This window comes from Pagrus pagrus (genome assembly GCF_965226575.1).
Source record: "Pagrus pagrus genome assembly, chromosome: 9".
NCBI lineage: Eukaryota > Metazoa > Chordata > Actinopteri > Spariformes > Sparidae > Pagrus > Pagrus pagrus.
The window spans coordinates 18961525-18982614 of NC_140193.1; the positions used below are offsets into that span (position 1 = coordinate 18961525).

General features: G+C 43.4%; 1 protein-coding gene across 3 annotated transcripts in view; it reads right to left on the bottom strand.

Annotated features, from left to right (window-relative positions):
- gpm6bb (glycoprotein M6Bb) overlaps positions 1-21090 on the bottom strand; it is a 32541-nt gene that overhangs the window by 5162 nt on the left and 6289 nt on the right. The window contains exons 1-5 of one of the 3 annotated variants that reach the window (XM_084361769.1): positions 11050-11181; positions 1436-1622; positions 592-748; positions 277-445; positions 1-74 (exon numbers count right to left, since the gene is read on the bottom strand). In XM_084361769.1, coding sequence (XP_084217895.1) covers positions 1-74; positions 277-445; positions 592-748; positions 1436-1622; positions 11050-11098 — 636 coding nt within the window. In that variant the 5' untranslated portion in view covers positions 11099-11181. Of the gene's footprint in view, positions 75-276; positions 446-591; positions 749-1435; positions 1623-11049; positions 11182-21090 lie in introns of those variants that run through there. The other 2 variants (XM_084361771.1, XM_084361770.1) reach the window with 2 other exon arrangements.

Sequence of the window (21090 nt, forward strand, 5' to 3'; positions counted from 1 at the left end):
CTCACTGGTTTTGCAGATGTCACCTAGCGTGGATCCACAGGCCTTGCCTGGCGTGGCATTCCATGGGATAATTCCTGCAGCCGTGAAATTCAATGGTTAAATTTATCGTACCACGTGAATAATGATCAAACCCGCCAAGTGCTATGAGGCCACAGAGCACGAAGAGCAAAATGATTAGGGTTTCTTTTTGCCACCTCAGTGTGTGAACCAATAAAAATCTATGTGTTATAAAATGAAGTAACTGATGCCAAACAAGGCGAAGTGCTATTCTCTTACCGTACTGACGAACATCCACACAGATGGAGTCAATGTTGGTGAGGTTGGCCATGGGAGACATCATGGTGGCACAGGTGGACCACATGTTGTAGAAGAGGAAGACCGGCACAGCGGAGAAGCCAAACACACCGAGCCAGGCCACACCCAGGATGTATGTGAGGAACACAAACTGAGGACGCAGAGATGGCACAACAACACTCATACTCAGGCTCCAATAATGAGTATCTTCGTCTTTGTATGTATTCTAAATTTTAATCACGTGGAGTGACACCTATTGTAAGCACTCTGTGTATAAGAACCAGGTCGTATACATACCATTCCACTGATGCAGCGTCCACAGATGGTGGTCTTGAACTCGCTGTGCAGCTCCTTGACTGCACTGGTTGTGTAGAAGCCCTCAGCCAGCAGAATGATCCCATACAGGAAGAAAAACGAAGCGATGCCATAGATGACATACTGCATCAGCTGTATTCTGTTAAAGAGCAATGTCACACATCAGCTTTAGTCGTGCCAGCAAAGCTGCAATAGGTTTAAAAAAAGCACAAATCAACCACTAACATGTTTTTAGCCTCCAAACGAACACCTGGAGAGACCCGCTAAAAATGTCAGGTAGAGTCAGAGCATGACGTGTGTGGAAAAATAGCTGCTTACAACCATTTGCATTTTTTTGCATGCAATCTTTAAAACATGAGTAATCATGAACAGATGGTTAGGATTAAGATAGTGCTCCAGCTTCCCCAGGAGACGTGAAGCCCAAATGTGGAGGTAACAGGTGAGGCATGTCTCTGGGAATCATCTGCCAAGAGACAGACTGTAGCCTCTGTAGACTTCTTAAATTAAACAGTCCACTACGGCAACATAAAACACATGTGCAGTCCTCTCCCTGTCATTCCTCTTTTATTGTCTGGAGTAATGGATGCACTGTAAATAAAATAAAGGTCCATATTAGGACTGTTCTCCAGGATAAAGTGAACGTAGGAGATATCATCAGCTAAAAATAGCCTTCATAAAGTCAACCTCATTACAGGTGATATCTATCTTACGTTTGGGCCTCTCTTTATGTGACTGTTATGTAAGGACGCATTATCAAGGGGCGCATGTTTAGTAACGGATCCTACTGTGACATTAACGAGGGATGAGGCAGTCGTGTAGTACTTACACGTCAGTCAGCATGGCGTGATCAGTGGTGACCTTGGAGAAGTGGGTTTCCAGGATGGTCACGGTGCCGGTGAGAGCCACATGGCCACATCCACAGAACAGGGCCACGCCGGAGAAGCAGAGGATTGTAGCCACCAGCGACGCATACGGCACCCCGCCTAAACATTTGATGCAGCACTCAAAGCAACCTGAAGAAAAGAAAAACAGACGACAATCTTTTTACTTTAAAGGTCCCATATAATGCTCAGTTTCAGGTTCATAAATTTTATTTTGGATGTTTCCTAGATAGTTTTAAAAACTTTTAAAAAAGTGCAATATGTAAGAATTGACCACCTGTTGAATTCATACTCAAACAAATAGGGGGCAGCGTATCACCAGAGTAACCACCAACTGTAGCTGCCATTAGCTAATTAGCTAATTAGTTATTTCTTCACATCCAGTTAGTACCTTTTGTTAACTTTTGAATGTTTTTACTAAAATTGTTGCATATTGCACCTTTAATATAAAAAACATTATTTTTTCTCATATTATCGATTGCTGCAGCACCTCTATTCACCCCCTGCATCTCTTTAAGGCCCCCCTTTCAAAAAGCCCAGTCTGCTCTGATTGGCCAGCTCTCCCGGGCCTAAGCAAGCACCACCCAACGTGTTTCCACATCATCTCTGGCGGTGTTTTTACAACTGTTTGCGAGGGCATTGCTGACAGTGGTGACAGCGTAGTTGTGACATCATAATGTTACAGAAGGCCTGACGGCTCATTTAAACGCACAGTTTCTAAATAAGGGCTGTGTGCATTTACCAATGGATTGAGTATTTTGATACTTTCACAATATTTTTATAGCACCTAGACGTGCTTTATAAAGGTATAATATAATAATATAAAAAAGGAAATATAACTTTCTGCAATATGGGACCTTCAGAAAGCCACACAGTAAATTCTTTGTCAACATCAGCCCATGATTCCATATAAGGGATTGTCTTGCAGGACAAGAAGTGATCTCAAGGGAATGAAGTATGAAATAAATATTCATATGAATCATCTATTTACTCATTGAGCCTATCCCAGAACACAGACGAGAGGCGTGTTACACCCTGGACAGATCACCAGGCTAACATGGGGCTACATGAATCATTGTCTACTTAATCACCCCAAGTGGCGTTTTGTCACCCATCAGGACTCATTTAGGGAACTCCACACTGACTTCACTCAGAGGTTTAAAGAACAAACTCATCCTCAGTGCTGCAAAGGAACTCATACAGATGGAGCAGACAAGTCTGTTCAGGTCTCATAAAATTTGGCCTGTGGTCACGCTTGATGCTCCTCGCTTCCTTTCGAGACCTTTGCGATGTAAAGTATCAGCAGACACAGCAGCACAGTCCGCTGTGTGCTGCTGAGGTTTTACACTCTTCACTCTCTTTTATGTTTCCTCTGACAGTTCATCACTACACTTAAAGGGCACTAATGACCATCCAGCAGGTCAGAGCAATGGCTGTCTGCCGAGCCGTAATGGAAATCAATGACAACTCACAACGAGAGAATGAAGTGACCCAGATGGATTTGACTCATGCAATGCGTTACTCTGCTTTGTGAAATGGAGCCATGCAGTCATCACAATGCCCTGTCTGTGGAGGCATGCAAACAAACCACAGTGTGCCTCCAATCAGGTCCACATGTGGCTGACAGAGTCATAGGACGTCCAGGTCAATGGCTGTTAATGTTTTACAGCACTCACATGTGCCTGATGCCACACTGCAACATCTGTGTTTAGAGCTGTAATCAATAGTTTTACATTAACAGCGGATCAAATGACAGAGGCTGCTCGAAGTGACGAACCTACAGAGAATCATCTCCTATTTTACAGTTCCCTTCAGTTCTACAGACCATTTTAGCCTCTTTCAGCTCCTTGTTTTGGTTTTCTGGCCCGCCACGTTACTGTATTGGTTCACTCTCACAGCTGTCATCAGCATTGCGCTCAGCAAAAGAAGCGCTAATAAACCACTGTCACACTATCCACCCAGCATCAAGCAGCAGCAACTCATTAAGTTAGCAGCTAGCTAGTAAAATATGGGTAATGAGTTCCACTGGAACTTATGGATCAATCATGTTCGCTTTCAGCTGTTTCATGTTAAGTTAGGGGTGATAAAAACCCAACATTTCCTGATTTTGCTGCTTTTCTAATAAAAGCTTTCGTATAATAAGGGGGTACTTTTATTGTGAAAAATGTAAAGGAAACGAAAGTATTCACAGACGCTCCTTTGACCACTACTCCAGACAAACCCATCATTAGCTCCACACTGACACAAAGATACAAGTTTTCAGCACTTAACATTGTTATGATGTAATGAATTTTGTTTGTAGTTAGCACCTACATTACATCTGACAAACTGTTACAGACCTGGGATTTTTATTTTACGACAGTGCTGTTGCACTCAGAAACTGTGGGAGGTGCCAAATCACACAAAGACGATTCAAGCTGAGCCAGCACATTCATACATTAAAGCCTCTAAAGACTCACACATTTATTTAAGGAGTTGGTGGAGACCAAAACGGAGCTAGACGGAGAGTGACTATTGGACGTATATATACGTATGGTGCACAGGACTCATCTCACGATGAATGATAATGCCACTCCGCATCTACTGGATGTATAAATACTGTAATTGACACGTTTGCCATATAAGTGAGTTGCACTGCTCCCAAGTTGCCATATCTTTAAGAAGCAACAACCTTCACAGAACAGATAATGCAAATTTCAGCACCATTACCAAAACACAGCCTTTGTAATCAGTCAAGACCATGCGTTCACAATTAAGTAGAAAGTAGAGTTTTACTTAAAGAAAACTGAACCAAAGCATCTCTTCTTCCTGCCTCACCCATGAGGGGAGAACCCTGAAAGTTCATCTGTGTTTGTGCTCTTAGCTGTGACAAAGGAAATTAAAACAGATATACTGCTGCTGGGCCAATACTTCTGCAGTCAGACGCCTCGTCCTGACTGTTTGTGTAGTACAGGGAGATAAAAACATTTTTATCCCATGGTGGGTGAATAGGAGTTGCCATGGCAGCATGTTAACCACAACTCAATGAGTGTGCCCACAGCAGAGTCTCTAACTTCTACCGCAGGCCACATTTCTGTGATGAACATGTCGGGGAGGCTGAGCGAGCTGCTGGGAGTTGAGGAGCAGAGCTCCACAGGATATTGAGCCCAGCTGTAAAGTAAACAGAGTCGAGTCCATTTAAAAGGAAGAGCTGCTCTTGTAGTGGTTGTCACTGTCAGGTAGTTCTGATCCTCTAGCAGACTATATCTTTGCTATAAATCAAGTAGCTGTCACCGTGAAGAGAAGAAATGTTTCCATATGAAAAACTGTGGTTAGGGTTTATCTCCATTACCAAATCTCTCATATTAAATGTGCACAGAGTGACAGAGCCAGCAACAACAGTCACACTGGATTATTATCAATGCATCTGATTTAAATCAAATATGACATGACAATCAGCGTGGCTGCCCAACTCATCAAGTGTCTCTTTGGTTTCCAACCCTGCCTTGAAATGCGTCACTGTTCCCATTAGATCAGCTGTCTAAAAGCTGATAGCACGGTGCTGAACGCCGTATTATCATCATGACAGTCACTCCGCCCCGACTGCCTGAATTCTGCTGGATCTGAAAATGTCTGAACACCGAAAGGGACGTCTATAAGAACTGTTTATAGATCGTTTCTTCTTTAAAACAAGGTCACACTGACCATGTAACCGCCCTCCCCTGGAGCCCGTCATGGAGCAGGTCAGACTGACATGTCTGCATCTGCCATGCTTGTCTAACTTGGAGCACTTAGTGAGAGAAAACCTACATTATGTTTGGAAGCCACCAATCCGATCGATACGCCATCTGTTTGATTAGTGTCCGTTCCACAGGAGTGCTTTGCTTTTGAAGCATCCAGACTGAGAGTGCTGGTTAGACATCTCTCTCTCAACGGAGAGACCTCGTGTCAGTAACTGGCTGTTATACTTAATAACACAATAAATCCGCGGTGGTATTTTCACAGCTGGACTTGACATGTTGGCAGGTTGGTATAACCCTGCTCTGGCTGACTGAAGTAACACTGGCACAAGGACGGACCCACTTCAACTATTAGCAACCTCTGGAATACTGCTCTGTTCACAAAGGGCCTCTGTGCGAGCCTTTAGTCTTGGTATTAGACAGGAGGGGAGACAGGAACGACATGAAAGCCCAGCGCCGCTTTTAAGTCGACCTGCCCTAAGTACCACGGGGACAGTAGTCTGCCAGAGTAAAATCAGTTTTGTTCAGTCGATGGATTCAAAGCAGAGGAAGGATTGTGAAGTAATCGCAGGGTCTGTGAGATATTACGTGCATCCTTATCATGAAATCTGCCGACTTTATAGAAGGCTGGATGTTTATCCTTCTTTTGTGAGGTAGGTGGGGCTGCGCTTTTGGATGGAACAATTTTAGATTTTGGGAAATTTGCTTCTTCGTTTTCTTGCCGACAGTTAGGTGAGAAGATTGACACCACTCTTGTATTTGCACCAGTAAACCTACCACACAGCTTCACAGCTCAAGTACAGACTGTTTTCTCTGAGTGCACCGTGTGGGATTTCATAGAGTACAGGATATTGCAGGGCAGCAGACTTTAGTTCGAATCATCCTCCTCCACAGCGAACAGCAGTAGGAGCTGGTGACTCTTCAAACAACAATCTCGGACTAAATGGATCATGCTGGCTTGTTCTGAGTGGAGCGCCATAAATGAAAATCACGTTGGGCCCTCTTTTCCCTCTGATGACTTTCACATGCTCCCAAGTCCCTGACTAATACTCCTGGTTAGACCTCCAACCACTTCAAGACTCTCCAACTAGCTGCTACAGTACATGAATGAGAGAGGAGGAAAGACAGAATGAAAAACAGAGTGTGAGAGAGAGAAACACAGACAAGTTAGCGACTGTCTGTAATGACAATGTCAGGCCTTACAGCAGAGCCTACATTTGCCGCATCGGGATCACGAGGAGGGAGGAAAAAAAAGACGCTTGTGTGAGAAAAAGTGTGTGTGCATGTATAACATTGTGTGAGAGAAAAAATAGAGACAGAGTGAGAGTCCAAGAAACCCTGATACAAAGAGCCAGTGTGTGCAGCCCTACACTGTCCATCACACTGGACTCTCAGGGGCCATTCAGAATGGCAGTGAACCACGGTCCCGCTCTTCCGGCCCGCAGGCTTGAGGCCCAGGACAAGCCCACCGCTGAGCTCCATCCTGTGTGCCCCCCTCCAGCACCGCACATAGCTCAGCCACAATGGGCCACAGCAGCCACTTCACACTCCAGGAGGATCCTGTTTGTCAAAGCAGCTCTAACCGTCCAATGTGTGAATGAGATGGCTCATTAAGACCAACGTGAGTAGTAGCGGGCGAGCTGGCACACGGACCCGCAGACGGACAAACAGACAGAGGCACAGCTAGACACAGTGGGCAAGAAAGTGAGGGTACATCTTAGCCTTGCGCCTAATGACGACAGTGCTAGACCCCAGACTTGCGAAGGCCCCAAGACCCCTAGGATTAATGTGTGTCAGTTTTTTTTTGTTGGTTGTATTCTGAACATTTTATAAGTTTATTTGATAGCCAACAGGAGAGCAATACAAAATGAGGGAGAAAGAAAAGAGGGAATGATGCGCAACAAATGTCCACGGCCGTACACGTTCATAGCTGGTGCCTCAACCCTCAAGCAACCAAGGGCGCCCCAGTTTCTGTTTTTGTTTTTTTGTTAAGGAATTTGCATAATTTAACTGGTCTTCATTCAATACTGGAGACTCTATATGACCTAAATAAGCAAACAAAACCGTAGACAGGCTATTTCTATTCAAGTTTTTTTTAATGCCTGTCACCGGGTCAGATTCCCTGAGAAATCATAACATTAATAGGTTGTGTTAACTTTTGCTTGCTTTCTCAACAAAATTACTATGATAAAAAAAAACCAAATCTGTTAGCTGTAGGCCACGCGTAGGCTAACCTAGGTATGAATGGCACTTTGTTTCACCGTCATACAGTTGTCAGATGTACTTACAGCATCCTGCAAAAAAAAAAAAAGTATATTTTGTGAAACAAGACAGTGGTGCTCATAGCGCTTTTGTCCACAGGGGTCGCCAGAATCAACTAAAGATTAAAGTTCCTTGTAACTGCTTTAAAGGACAATATAAACTGCGTCCACCATCAATCAGGTGGCACTATCTTTTTTCAAAATCTACTTCTAACACTTTTATTATTTTTAGTGTTTATTGTGTTGGCATGTTGCCTTTTTCTTAAATATAGATGTCTTCCATCAAAACACCACAGATTTACAGAAAACCCAGGGGCAGGTTGTTTTCCAGGAGTAAGAGCTGCAAATTTTTTTTGCATTCAATTAATTGTTAAAGCAACTTTTCAAGCAATAATGGTGGCATTGCACAGGTTCCAGCTTCTCAAATGCAAACATTATCTGGTTCTCTTCGCTTCCCTCCTTTTTGGACTGTTGATCAAGGAAAACTAGCCAGACTTGCAGTCCCAATCCAAAGACCACTTACTACTTACTGGGGCTGCAGTCACATCTGTCGCACATCTGTTTCATAACACAGGTGCGTAGGGATGAGTAGATCAGAAGTCAAAAAACTTTTATTTGCAACGTTTCGGTACTAGACCTGATGAATGTCTAGTACTGAAACGCTGCAAATAAACATATGTTTGCTGTATGTACTGTACTTGACAGGTTCAGGGGGCAACAGGGGCCCAACAGCAAATGTTTGCCCCAGTGCCTACAAAAAGGTTAATCCAGCCATGCATCACCACAGTTTGCTTGAACTCAGACTCATCACACTAACAACTGCAGCTGGCTCTGCTTCATCACCACCCACCATCATTCAACATCAGACCTCACGTGTCGACAACACAAAGCTGAAATCTTCCAACAGCTGGGCCCTTCGGTGGAAAAAGTATGGAAAAAATGCCTAAATTCACCCCCGATTACGTAGAGAAATACCAACTGGCTGTGATCAAGTGAGCAGCAGACTTTTTGAAGAGCACTGTTTAATCTGATGTCCGTACCAGACACACCCACACCTACGCAAACAAAGAATCACATGCAAGACAAACACAAACAAGCGCCACATAATCATATGTACAAAGTCAAAGTATGAATTTCTGATACAAACAAAGCTGGCTCTCACAAATAAACACTTGGACACACACAACTTGTGATGAGAAGCTGCTTCGCTTCCATCTCATCCCCGAGTCCTCCTGAACAATAAGCTGGTTCCAGCGCCGTCCAAAGCAACTTTTAATCCATCATGTAGCCTCATTGCGACCAGATGTGTCTGTTTACAGCTAATGCTAAGTGTTGTTGTTTGTTGCTTCATTGGGGCGAGCTGCCAAAGCACCATTTATGAGAAACAGTCTCATTTTCCACACTCTCCTCCACTTTGAGAGGAGCGATACTTAAAAATGCCATAATGGCTATAATGGCCGTCCTCGAGGGACGGGGGAGATCTGAGCCTGGAAATTGGACAAAAGTGGTCTCACTGTTTACTTATCTAACAACGGAAACTTACACTCTGTCAGCTAATAGCTGTTGACGGCAGCTCACCCATGGCTGTGTGTGAAATGAGCTGAGGGAGATGTGTGCGTGTATTAAATGACAATTAAAGGCAATGATGGCCGTAATGGCTCATAAACTGTGTTTGGGTACAGCAGAGGAGTAAATATGTGAATACGACTTGTGTGAGCAAATGATGGTTAAGTCGAGTCAGCTCTGATCAGTATCAGGATCACACACAGAGTCTTAAAGGGCTTCATAGACTCATAGGTCTCTATTTATCCTCATTTCCTGTCTGCCCTTTACCATCTTTATTTTAAAAAGCCCAAAAATATTTTAAAGAAGTAAGACATAAGTAAATTACTGATAATAATAATAAAACTTGGCACCCCTGGCTGGCAGTGTACTATAATCAGAGCTGTAGGGAAACGGGCAGTTCCACAAAATGTTCCACCAGAATGTTGCAATATTTAAATATTAATATAAATATATTATATTAGATTAAAATATCTCATCTGTCTCATACTAATAATAAAAAGTCCGGAAAAATTAGGTCCAGTTAACTGGAAACCAATTCTTACTTTACTTGGATCCCTTGTTTCAAGAGTACATATAGCGGTACTAAAAAAGCACTAAATGATATGTACTTCTCCTCGCTGTAGAAATAATCCACCGCAGCATCTAAGTACAGCGCTCCATTAGGATTTAGAAACAAGATGAAACTGATGGGGAAATACAGAAAATCCAAATGAAAAACAGTATCTGGCTCCAGCTTCTCAAATGTGGGGACTTGCTGCTTTTCTGTGTTATAACAGTTTTATATCCCTGTAAATAAAATACTTTTGGATATTCAATGGGGATACATGATATCGATGATTATCTGTTATCCCCGGTAATGACATTAAATGGAGCCAATAATCCAAAGCCAAATTGCTTTCACTGATTTAACAGGTGCAGCAAATACAAGAAGAAGAAGAAGAGGAAGACTACAATGCATTTGAAGAAGAAGAAGAAGAAGAAGAAGAAGAAGAAGAAGAAGACTACAATGCATCTGAAAAAGAAGAAGAAGAATCGGTATGGGTATAGGCTGAAAAAAATCCATATTGTGCACCCTTAGTATTTCAATGTTGGTCTGACGAGACTAACGAGGACCTGAGAAGCTGAGATGGTATCGCTGCCTATTTTCTGACATATTTAAAAATAACAAAATGACTGTTAGTCAAACATGACATTGTCAACATTTTCAATCATCCAATTTTGGAACAAAATCTAACTAAACTAAAAGAGTTTCTTTTGCCGCATCTGCCATTATCAAGCACCGTGAGAAACACCCCAGCCTTTCTTGGGAAAAGAGCTCGTCCGAATGTGCAACATTTTACCTGGAATTAATGCTGAGAACAAAGAGCAACAGGGAAATCAATGATCCCCGCTGAGTCCTACAAGAAGCAGGTGAGCAAGTTAATGACTTTCCCTCTCTCTTCAGTGCTCACACTCCTCACGGCTATCTATCTGTGAGACCGGTAACGTCTGGTTCATTTATCTTTCTCCTTGCCAGCCCCTCATCCACCTCATTAATCATCGCTCCCCGCTGAAAGAACAACTCAGATGCACCCTGAGGTTTGATTGAGCGGCTGTTGATTCTGCACCGGGCTCGGTGTCCTTAAAAGTGACACTAGCATAATGATGATGATGACCGGCGGCAAAACGCAGCACCCCTCCTGCTGCAGGAGAGAGGTCTGCTGAAAACACCCCACATACTTAAACTAATTACATCATAAAAAAAAACAAGCACAAGCAAAGCACTGCAGGATTAAAACTCACTGGAAACATGACAGATGACAATTCTGCAGAGGCGAATGGAATATCAACAATTATGTGCGTTCAAACAGTGAAAAAAAAGGGTGCTGTACTGACATTAAAACATTCCCTGCTGAGCTGAATCTACCCAACTATTGTGCAGAGTGAAACCAAGCAGGCTGGAGTAGGTTAAAGCCCCAGTAAACACAGCAGTGAAAAGAACTGAACTGGCTCTTTGTGAGCGCTCATTGGTACCTCTTTTGTCCTCCCTCTGGTCTTGGTTTTCTTCTGATGGAGTTTCCATGGTTGTTTTTCTCCCATCCAACAAAAATGCTTCCTTTCAGCAGATTCGCTCTTCCTCTCTCCCCCCTCGCTCTCCTGTCCTCTCTCGTTCCCTCGTTCACTCACTCCCACACATTTATGCTCTCGCTCCCTCTCTCTTCACGTTCGCTCTCCTCGGCTCGTCACGAAGGCACCTCTCTCCACTGTACATCACAGTTCCGTTTTCAAGATGCAGAGGTCTTGTCAGAAGGGATTTGGTTGAGGTTAATGCGTGCCCCCAGTCATTTATCACTTTCACAGTTTAAATGTGCCTCACTTATTTATGCATGCTGTATTTGACAGGGAGAGATACAACAGCTGTCCGTTGCAAGTATTAGTGTTTATAGCAGATGCTGATAATTTGAGTCACCCATTCCTGGAAGAGCTTTTATGAGAACAAACAATGAAATAAGGAGACAGTACAATTCTTACAAACAAAAATAAGACACGTTTGTTGATAGATTAACCGTGATTTGGTAGCTCTATTAAAAATGGTAAAGTTTGCAATGTGCCACATTAAATGTGTATGAGCTGACTTTTACGTCAGGAGACGGAGGGGACGGTTATAGCTAGGCAAGAAGGCTGCTAAGCCAGTGACCACTGTTCAAGACAGTGTTTCAACATTTGGATATTTTTAAGGAAACGTCGTTACATCTAAAGCCGTGTCAGTGGTGACAAAACTGGCTGTTTATAACTGCTGGAAAGACATTTCCATGTGTTTGAGGTAAAGAAACTTTGTGTTTATAACGAAACATCTGGCCGTCTCCAGCTGTGTTTGTGGTGACAAAACTGGGTATTTTTTACGAGGCACCAGGAAATCTCCAGCCATGTGAGTGCTGACGAAACTGGGTGTTAATAACGAACAGTCTGGACATCTCCGCTCATTTTTGTCGTGACAAAACCGGTATTTTAAGTCATAAAGTTACATTTTCCTTACCTTAAGCAAGTGGTTTGTGTGCCTTAACCCTAACCACATTGTTGTCACAAGATTGAATTGAAAATTGAGCCTAAAGATACGTGAAGTTGCAACATAAAGAAATGTAAAGTGTGAACGTACCCATGGTTGACAGAAACGCACATTGCTGACATTTATCAGGTTGTGTAGCGAGCTTTACATACTGAAAATCAATAATGTTTGCAAAACTGTGACTGTTTTGGAATTCAGTTCAAGTGAAATCTGTCCTCCTAACGACACAAAAATCCTCGCCTATGCCTTGAACACACTCCCTCTTATCAGGTGTCCCAATTAAGAGCAAGGTGCCTGCATGGTGACAACAGGTTGGTTATAACAGAGAGGGGCTTTAGTTGACAGAGCGGGTGAAAACCCAACTCAGCAAGAGTACAGGGACACAATCACCTCAGTCCAGGAGAGGGGGAGTGTGTGTGCGTGCTGTGGTGTAGTTGAGAGGGGGGGTTTAGCCCTTCATCTTCTGATTTGCACCATATGCCCTCTGCTCCTGCAGCATACATTAGCAACCTCTGACCGCTGTCTTCCCTCCATCTGGTGGTTTCTAACTCACATAAAAAGGACACAGGAAAGATCTACATTTCCTAAACAAGGAGACCGAACATCCTCTGGGCTGATCCAAACAACAGAGGAAATCGCGTGTGGAAATGGGAGAACCAGAGAATCGGACAGAGGGCTGAAAGAGCCGAAAAAGGTGGGAGAAATAGGAGAATGCTGAAGGGATGATACAGTAAGAAACAACTTGTTAAAAATAACACAGACAGAGGAAGACGGAAAGCGAGAGATGACCAGGGAGAACAGAAAGCGAGGGAGACTGGGAAGAAGATCTTGGCTGTGTTTGTTTGGCAACAGCAGGCCGAGGAGCCCCAGGGGCATGCTAATGAGAGAAAGGCCTTTCAGCGGTGGGGGGAGAGCCCTGCCGGAGCAGCGCTGGAGTAGGGCCTTCTCACGGATACCAGACCTCAGAGAGGAGGGGGGGATCAGCAGGGGAGGGGAGCCTCAGGGGTCAGGGAAGTGAACTTAGCGGGGATCCCACAACAACAAATGCCGCACTAATCTTCAAGCTTTTTCACCGTCAGCCCTGTAAAACGCCAGGAGAACTGACATCCAAGTGAAGCGGGGGAACTGAGACTCCGGCACATGTGTCGAAGAGATAGTTGCTGGAACTCTTTAAATGTGAGAGTACAGATGATTTAGGGGAAACTGTGCTTGTGATTTCCCCGAAGTTGCAATACGGAGCTCAGGGGACGCTTCAAAAGGACTTGATAAACATGACTAATAAATGTATCACAATGAAGCACACAATGCACCAAAATCCAAACAAGGCAGTCATCCATCTGCAGGTCTTTAAAGAAAGTGTGTGAACGGCAGAATGTTTGAGTTTATTGCGCACACATGAAAGGAAATTCAAAACATGTGATCAGGCCCTGTCAAAATGTTTTTTCACACTAACTTTAATGCATTTGATTCTCATATGAGAAAACACATGCTCTTGATTGGAAAGAATCACAAATCAATCCAACAATTAAAATAATGTGTCTGTGGCTCTGAGATCAGGCAGGGAAGAAATGCGACACTTACTTAAATTTCAGGGTGGTGGAGGGAACTGCCACAACAAACATCACCGGCATGAAGGAGTCAGTAGAGTACTTGTCAAAAGTTTAATGTTGTAATGGCTGTGCTGTACAGGATACCTGCATGATACGACCGGACATTACCAGTCAGCTGGTAGCCAGTCAGCTAATGCAAGCGCAACTGAGCCAATTCCAGATATCGAATCAATGTACAATACTATGTCAGCTTCGTGTATTTCCTAAGGGCTTGAGAGTTCTCTCATAACTAACTATCATTTTTATTGTCGTTTAATCCGTCTATTATTCTCTTGATTAGTTGTTTGGTTTATGAAATGTCAGAAAATGGTGAATAATATCAGTGTTTCCCGATCCCAAGATGAGGTCCTCAAATGTCTTGTGTTGTTCACAACCCAAAGAGATTCAGTTTACTGTCATACAGGAGTTAAATAAAAACTAACTGCAGCTGCTGGTGGCTAGTTGGTTTAGTTAGCCGTGTAGCTAGCCAGCAGCTTGGGGCACCAGGGGAGTGTTGGTGTTTACACCACTAGCACAAGAGCAGGCCACGGCTAGGTGGTTAGCATGCTACCTTCAATAAATATCTCTGCAACAAAATACGCTGACGTCATAGCATCAGAACTGTTGCTTTTTCACATTCTGGTGTTACATTTGAAGGTTTTCAATTTATATTCTTACATATTGCACCTTTAACCTTTAACTCTTTATTAGAATAAATTTACTTTTAAGTCCAACATTTACTCTGCTTTGAGCTCAGCCTTGGCCGCCACCAGCTCCTGTGGAGAATAGGTCTTTAGCAGTTAGACATTCAACTTTCCCACCAAGTCCGTATTGTGAGTCTATTTAAATATTTTTGCAGGAAACATCTGTCTGCTGCTAGAGTTGACTTTGAGCGGAGAAACTTAACAATACAGCAATAAAGTAAATGTACTGGCCTTAAAAGAGCTAAAAAAGAAGTTTAAATGTTGTGTAAAGCTGCAGAGTTGGGTGCTAAAAACACCCTCTGTGCCAGGCTGAGTGTCTGTGGGAATAATCATGTGAAAGCCTGAGTGCTGCATGCTAAACTCCGGCGCTGAGACACCGACACTCCCATACTCGAGGACACAATCTGAATGACGATGAAGCTCATACAAATGGAGGAGGCTTCATTGTGGGTCAACCTTTCACGCTGGGAGACCGGGGGCCCTGAATGCTCCTCAGTGTTCAGTCACCCGTGAAGACCTGCACCCTGCTCGATTCACACCGAGGAAGGAGTTTCTCAGGGATGGATGTCTGTGCCCGGGCCCGAGCACCACTTACAGACACTAACTACAGCCTGAGAAAGCAGCTAACCACACCAGAGCAGAGGAGGACGGGTGAAGCCAAATGGGGGTGTGGAGTGCCCAAAATGAAGTATGACTAAGAATGAAGGTGAAAGGATGTTGAAAGGAGAAGGAGACCACACTGATCATCTTAATACCCCTTAATAATTCTGCTGCCCTCATGGAAAAAAGCTGTAACATCCCCTTTCCTTTATTTGACAGTGATTGCGACATCAGAGACCGAAATTCCCGTAAACACTGTTTAGTTGCTGTCAGCGAATCACTCCTAACACTGCGGTGGACTTACCGACCCAGATTTAAATGCAGGACATCTTCATAGGTCAATCTGCTGCTTTCATGTTTGGCATGCTGAATCCAAGTCATTGATTGGTTTAAAAAAGCACGGCGCTACAAACTCATTACACAGATCCATTCCCTTGTTTGCTGACCCATTTTGCTCAGCGAGTCTACAGGATAACAAAAGCAACGCAAAGTCTGTGGAACAATTCAGCATACGATTTATTATAACAGACAAAGTTGTTGCCTCAAACTCATCCTATAAGAACAGATGATGCTTCCATGCAATGATTAAACAAACCAATCCGACCAACATGAGCCTCTAAGTTGCATTCCTACTCCCGCAGAAGAGAAAACTCTATCTGTAATGGAAAAAATGACTACGCTAACTGTCTTGATTCATTATAGCAAAATATGTGGACAGTGAGAGGAGGGACCACAATTGGCTGACTTATAATGAGCCCTGTGCTTTCCTTAGAACTGTCAAAAAGCTTTAAACTAAGAAGCATCAATATCAAAAAAAGAGGAGACTCAGAGTTTGAGTAGAGTGAAGGTTAAAAAAAGGTATTAAATTCTTTTATGGCTTTTCAACTTTATACTCAAACTTCAATGTGTGCCTTTGGGTGTTTCTTTGTTTTCCCCGCTTTCACTCCAAATGCATCAAACAGCACCCTGGTCAAGTGTCCCTCTAGTGTGGTAGTATAAGAGCGAGAAAAGTTCAAGTCAGGGGACTTCCCTCCGAAGACTGGAGTTCGTGTCCTGTTTGTGATCTGGATTCAAGAGTGATTTGTTTTTAAACGATGTTACGTTAGTGTGTTGAAGTGACACAAGTAATGTATTTACTTATGTTACTTGAGCGACATACCTAAGTTACTTAGTACGGCACCAATGGCCAGGTGCAATATCCAAATCACAAGAGCTCTAATTTTTGATGAAAGGTAAAATATATCACAACATACCATTATAAATCACTACAGAATACCTGAAAACGGTAAAAAATCACAATCACAAATCACTATTTCATGAAGACCAAAGTGATGAATAGCTTGTTGAAACAGCTTGATTCGTCGGACCAACAGTCCTCAGCCCAAAGATTTTTGGTTTACCACCACATGAGGAACAGAAAAGAAGCAAAACCTCACTCCCTTTTTTACCCACAATGTCTAGAAATCAAAGATGGACTGCGCTCTCCTTTGAAACACTGATTCAGACTTCAAAATCAAATTCAATGTTTTAAAGCAGAATTTTACCAGCAGCTCACTCACCTAAATTCAAGTTGAGGGTAGAGAATTGTTCCCTCACCCAGCTGAGAGCTAAGCAGTCCTGATATTTATGTGAGAACCTTATGAACCGAAGACCTCGTCCTCGTTGCCTGCCATCCCCTAACCTCAAAAATCAAACATTATACCCAACCCCTGCACCACTTTGTGGTGCAAACTCCCATCCCACAGACCAGCACATTGTTCTTCAAGCTGAAGAACACTTACATTCTTGCAGCACGGTAGCGGAAATCCAACTCCGCTATTCGATTTCAACCATTCCTAATAGAGACATACTTTTTGTTGACGTTTTGTCCATTGTACAATTTCCAGATTGTATTTTTCTCTCCACTGTAATTACAAGTGTTTGACCAAACAATGCCCGCGGTGTCTGACTCTGCACTTCTCTAATTACATGTTTGCGTTACGATCGTGTTAGGTCTGGAAATGGAGCAAACACTCACTAAGGGATGCCTGGCAGCCATGTTTTTCCTCTAAAAATGCCTTCACAACCCTGACTCTCTGGCACCTCCACAACCACTGTGGTTGCAGGGAGAGTGAGAGGCGCAGATGCTTCGTATTATCCAGGCTTCCTAGCTTACAGTACTTTGGAAGCTGCCACCATGGCTTGGCCGGACAGAAAACCAGTGCGATATCAAAACCTGAAGATTTCAGTCTGAAGTCAAAAGAGTGAATCAGTGCCAGAAACACAGACCTGGAAGAAAGTGGAAGAGAAAGTAACAGAGAGGAAGAGAAAGAGGTAGTTGTACTCCACAGCCCCGCAAACAAGCCATGAACTACTACCATTTTACAGAAAACTAAAGGTCTTTGCATAATCGTTTGTTTGTCTTTCAGTGTGCACAAAATATTTTAATGATACTGGTCTGGACGAGGCTTGGCTGTCTCTGTGGTCGGCCACGCTTACGTTATGGAGCCAGTGAACCAGCCAAGAGGTACAGCAAGCAAACACCTCTTCATTATCCTGTTAGAATAATGCTACATGATTACCTCTAGTCCTTTCAATATATATTCTAAATCATACTTTGCCAAGAAGTGGGGGGGTAATGAAAACACCCAGCTACCCCTGAATCATTTGTCTGTAAGCAAAATTTGGGGGTTTAAAACACAGTTTTCATTCCCAGTGGGACAACAAAGATCATTCAGAGGTTTTCCTGGAACAGACGAGCCTCAGAGGTCACGAGTCTTAGTAAAAGGTTGTTTTTTTTACACATCTAGCATATATGGAGCAGTATTAGCATTAGCATACCAGCAGAACTGATCATGGAAGTACTGCTTTTAGCGTCGGTGCAGCAGTCTCATGGAATCGCTCGCAAGAAGACTTAAAACTGAAAACTCTTACACCTCCGGGACACTTTAGGAATGTTCTTAATAGCTGTCCGTCACCCCCTGTAACTGCTTTAATCGAGTTTTGTTGATCTATATAGTTGCATTTCATACCGGAACTGTTTTGGTTCGCTGATTTGTATATGTGTATTTTCAGGTTCATAGTGATCCTCTGTTAATTTATAACTATTGATTACAGCCACTTTAAAGCTCCTTCGTGTAATCACGCCCCCCTGAGGTGTAGATGTCCTACTAATCTGATTAAATCCATCTTCTCTCTGTACACATTAACTGCAAACTGCACCCACCCTGCAGTCATTCTGACACTGAGCACCTCCCCAAAGTCATTTGAGACATATGACGGTCCATTAAACTGCACTGAGAGTATAAAGTAAATCCCACAGGGACTTCCCTTAGTGGTGTTAATCCTTTAAATACAATACCTACCTGCGTAAGCATTTTTATTTTTAGCTCGACACAAAGAGCACTGAGTGGACAGCTGTCAGTCTGAATGATAAGGAAATTAGCAGGTTATTTGTTTTACCTTGTACGACAGATGTGCACATATATCGACTGAATTATGAATATTCTGTTGGAAAATTAAACAGCCTGTTATCAAAATAGTTTTCTGCTGATTGACTAATCGGTTAGCGTACTCATCCTTGCAGTAAAATGCTGAATCACATTTAATTTAGCATGAAAATCTTGCATGTTATGTCAGGGATCTAGAAATTGTGTGAAAGCGAGAGGACACAACTCAAACTTTCTCACACTTCAGCCACCAGGAGGGCAAATACTGTAACACAGGGCTGGAGACAGGCTTTCATTTTCACACTTGTTGTACAGGGCATAGGCATGTGAACACACACACACACACACACACACACAATAGAGACATAATGAAGCATCGAGACATGGAGACATCAGTCGAGACTCTCCAGCTAATCTTGGGGTTGCTTCCCATGAACAGCCCCCGCCCTCCCCTCTGTCTGTCCCAGCTGCTGGGATTTCTTTCTCTGCGTCGCTCCCGCCGCTCCTATTGTCCTCCGCCTCACGCTGCCAACCTCTCACCCCTGACCCAAGACATTACCCTTTTCAAACCCTCCAGCACTGTTCCCCCTCATTAGAAGGAGCAGAAACGCTCCTCCTCCTCAGCCCCAGCCAGTCGGGATTCATCACCGGCGCTATGACAACAGAGCAGATGACACAGGGATCACTTTAATGCCATTGTTACACGAGGCTGTCCTCGTGTCTCAAAGCCCTGCGTCCTGCGGCTGGATCCTGGAAGGACACAGAGTCAGCCGTAACCTGAACCTGACACTTCCACCCCCGCAGAGACGCGTTTGTCCTCAGATTCACAGTTAAGAAGCGGACTAAGTGCTTCACAATGAGTGGAAAAAAAACAGTTCATCACAACAGAAAGATAGAAGCTAATCTCTAGTGGTCGGTTTATGCTCTCCCCCTGGCTGACCTCTGCGAGAGTGGGTCAATCCATTACTTTATTGCTTTAAGCACTGATAGGCAGTTTTCCAACAGCGGAGGCTGTAATGACATTTTGTCCATCATCCTGGACATGAGAGAGCATCCACTGCGCGAAGCAGAGCCCATTTATGGCACCGTCTGACGTGATGTAGTCGCTTCATCACTATCAGCGTCTAAACATTTACACTCTCAGGAATGTTTTCTGTGCACACTCCATCACTCAGACGACGTGGACGTCTCCGTAGATGGAAATACATGATGCATGCTGCACACACACACACACACGCCACTGTGATAATACATTATAGGAGACATACGAGGCTCATAATTTTAGTTTGGGTTACTACTAGAAGAGGTTAACACACCAGTTTTCTTATAGTGTCCCATATGACTTACACCGTAAAGTCTAGGAAATGTCGAAGAATTGTGAAAAATGCTCATCACTGCTTCCCAAAGCCCAAAGTGATGTCTTCAAATTGCTTCTTTTGTCCAACCAATCATCCAGAACCTAAAGACTGTTCATTTGCTACCATAAATGACAAAGAAAAGCAGCAAATTCTTACATTTAGGAAGCTGGAACCAACAAATGTTTGACACGTCTGCTTGAAGAATGACAAACAATAAACTGATTGTTAAAAGAGTTTCCAGACGGCGACCTTTGTTGCATCTCTCCCCCACTTCCTGTCCGCCTTTCAACCTCACACACTGTCCAAGAAGGTGAAAAAGTACTCAAAAATATCGCTAACATGTCATACTTCACTTTCAAACATTAAATATAGAAAACAATGCTCTATATCTTTTCCTGGAAAATTTCCAAAGATCTGTAGAAACACATCTACAAGCTTTCACACATTTTTCACACTTGCTCTGTACATTCCAGATGCTCCGTTCCTTCACACCATCGCTTTCCCATTTTCAGCTGCGGCCGCTCTATTGTTGCAGTATTGTTTTCCCATAGAGTAGAGGTCAAAAGCTAAGATGACTTATGAGGCCTCTCGGTGGTGTAGCTGCGATATTAACACCGCTAACTGAGCTCTCCTCTGGCCTGCGTGTGGTTAGGGGGTCGAGCTGTTTTTCAGACGGCAACATCTGGGATTTCCTCTCCCCTGAAGCTGCCGTTAGCTGGTATTTTTCTCCTTTCCTTTCAACCAAGTGAACCTACAGTAAGTGACAAAAGCATTAAAAACCCACGAAGTGTGCAAATGGTAAAAGCAGCACAAGATACAGAATGAATGTGGGTTCAGAGTATGCCAGTTTCATTTATTTCAAATTCAGCGTTCAACAGTTTAGTCAAATTGAAATCCATCTTCTCAAACCCCCAAACAGTCTGTCTCTGAAGCAGCCGTCCCTCAGCTATTGGGTTTCCTGCAGCTGTCGCTTTATTGAAGCTCTGCTATTGCAGATTTTCATCTGCTTGGCAGAAGTGCCTCTTCCTGCCGATCAAGCCTTTCTCCGGAGGATAATAAGCAGACAATGAAAACTCTCCCTTGGAAACCTTTTTTTTTTCTTCTTGGGCAGGAAAGTGATTCCTGGCATGAGAGAGAGAGAGTGTGTGTGTCCAGTGGCCTCTAACTCTGGTTTCTGTGTGTCACATGCAGCACCGCATCACAACAACATGAGCAAAGAGGAGTCATGTGCATTTCATCTCAGACACGTAACACAACAAAAGCGAAGAAATAAGTCTGTGCGAGTTTTGCTTTTGGAACGGTATCATCACAAAAACATCTTTCAGTTTC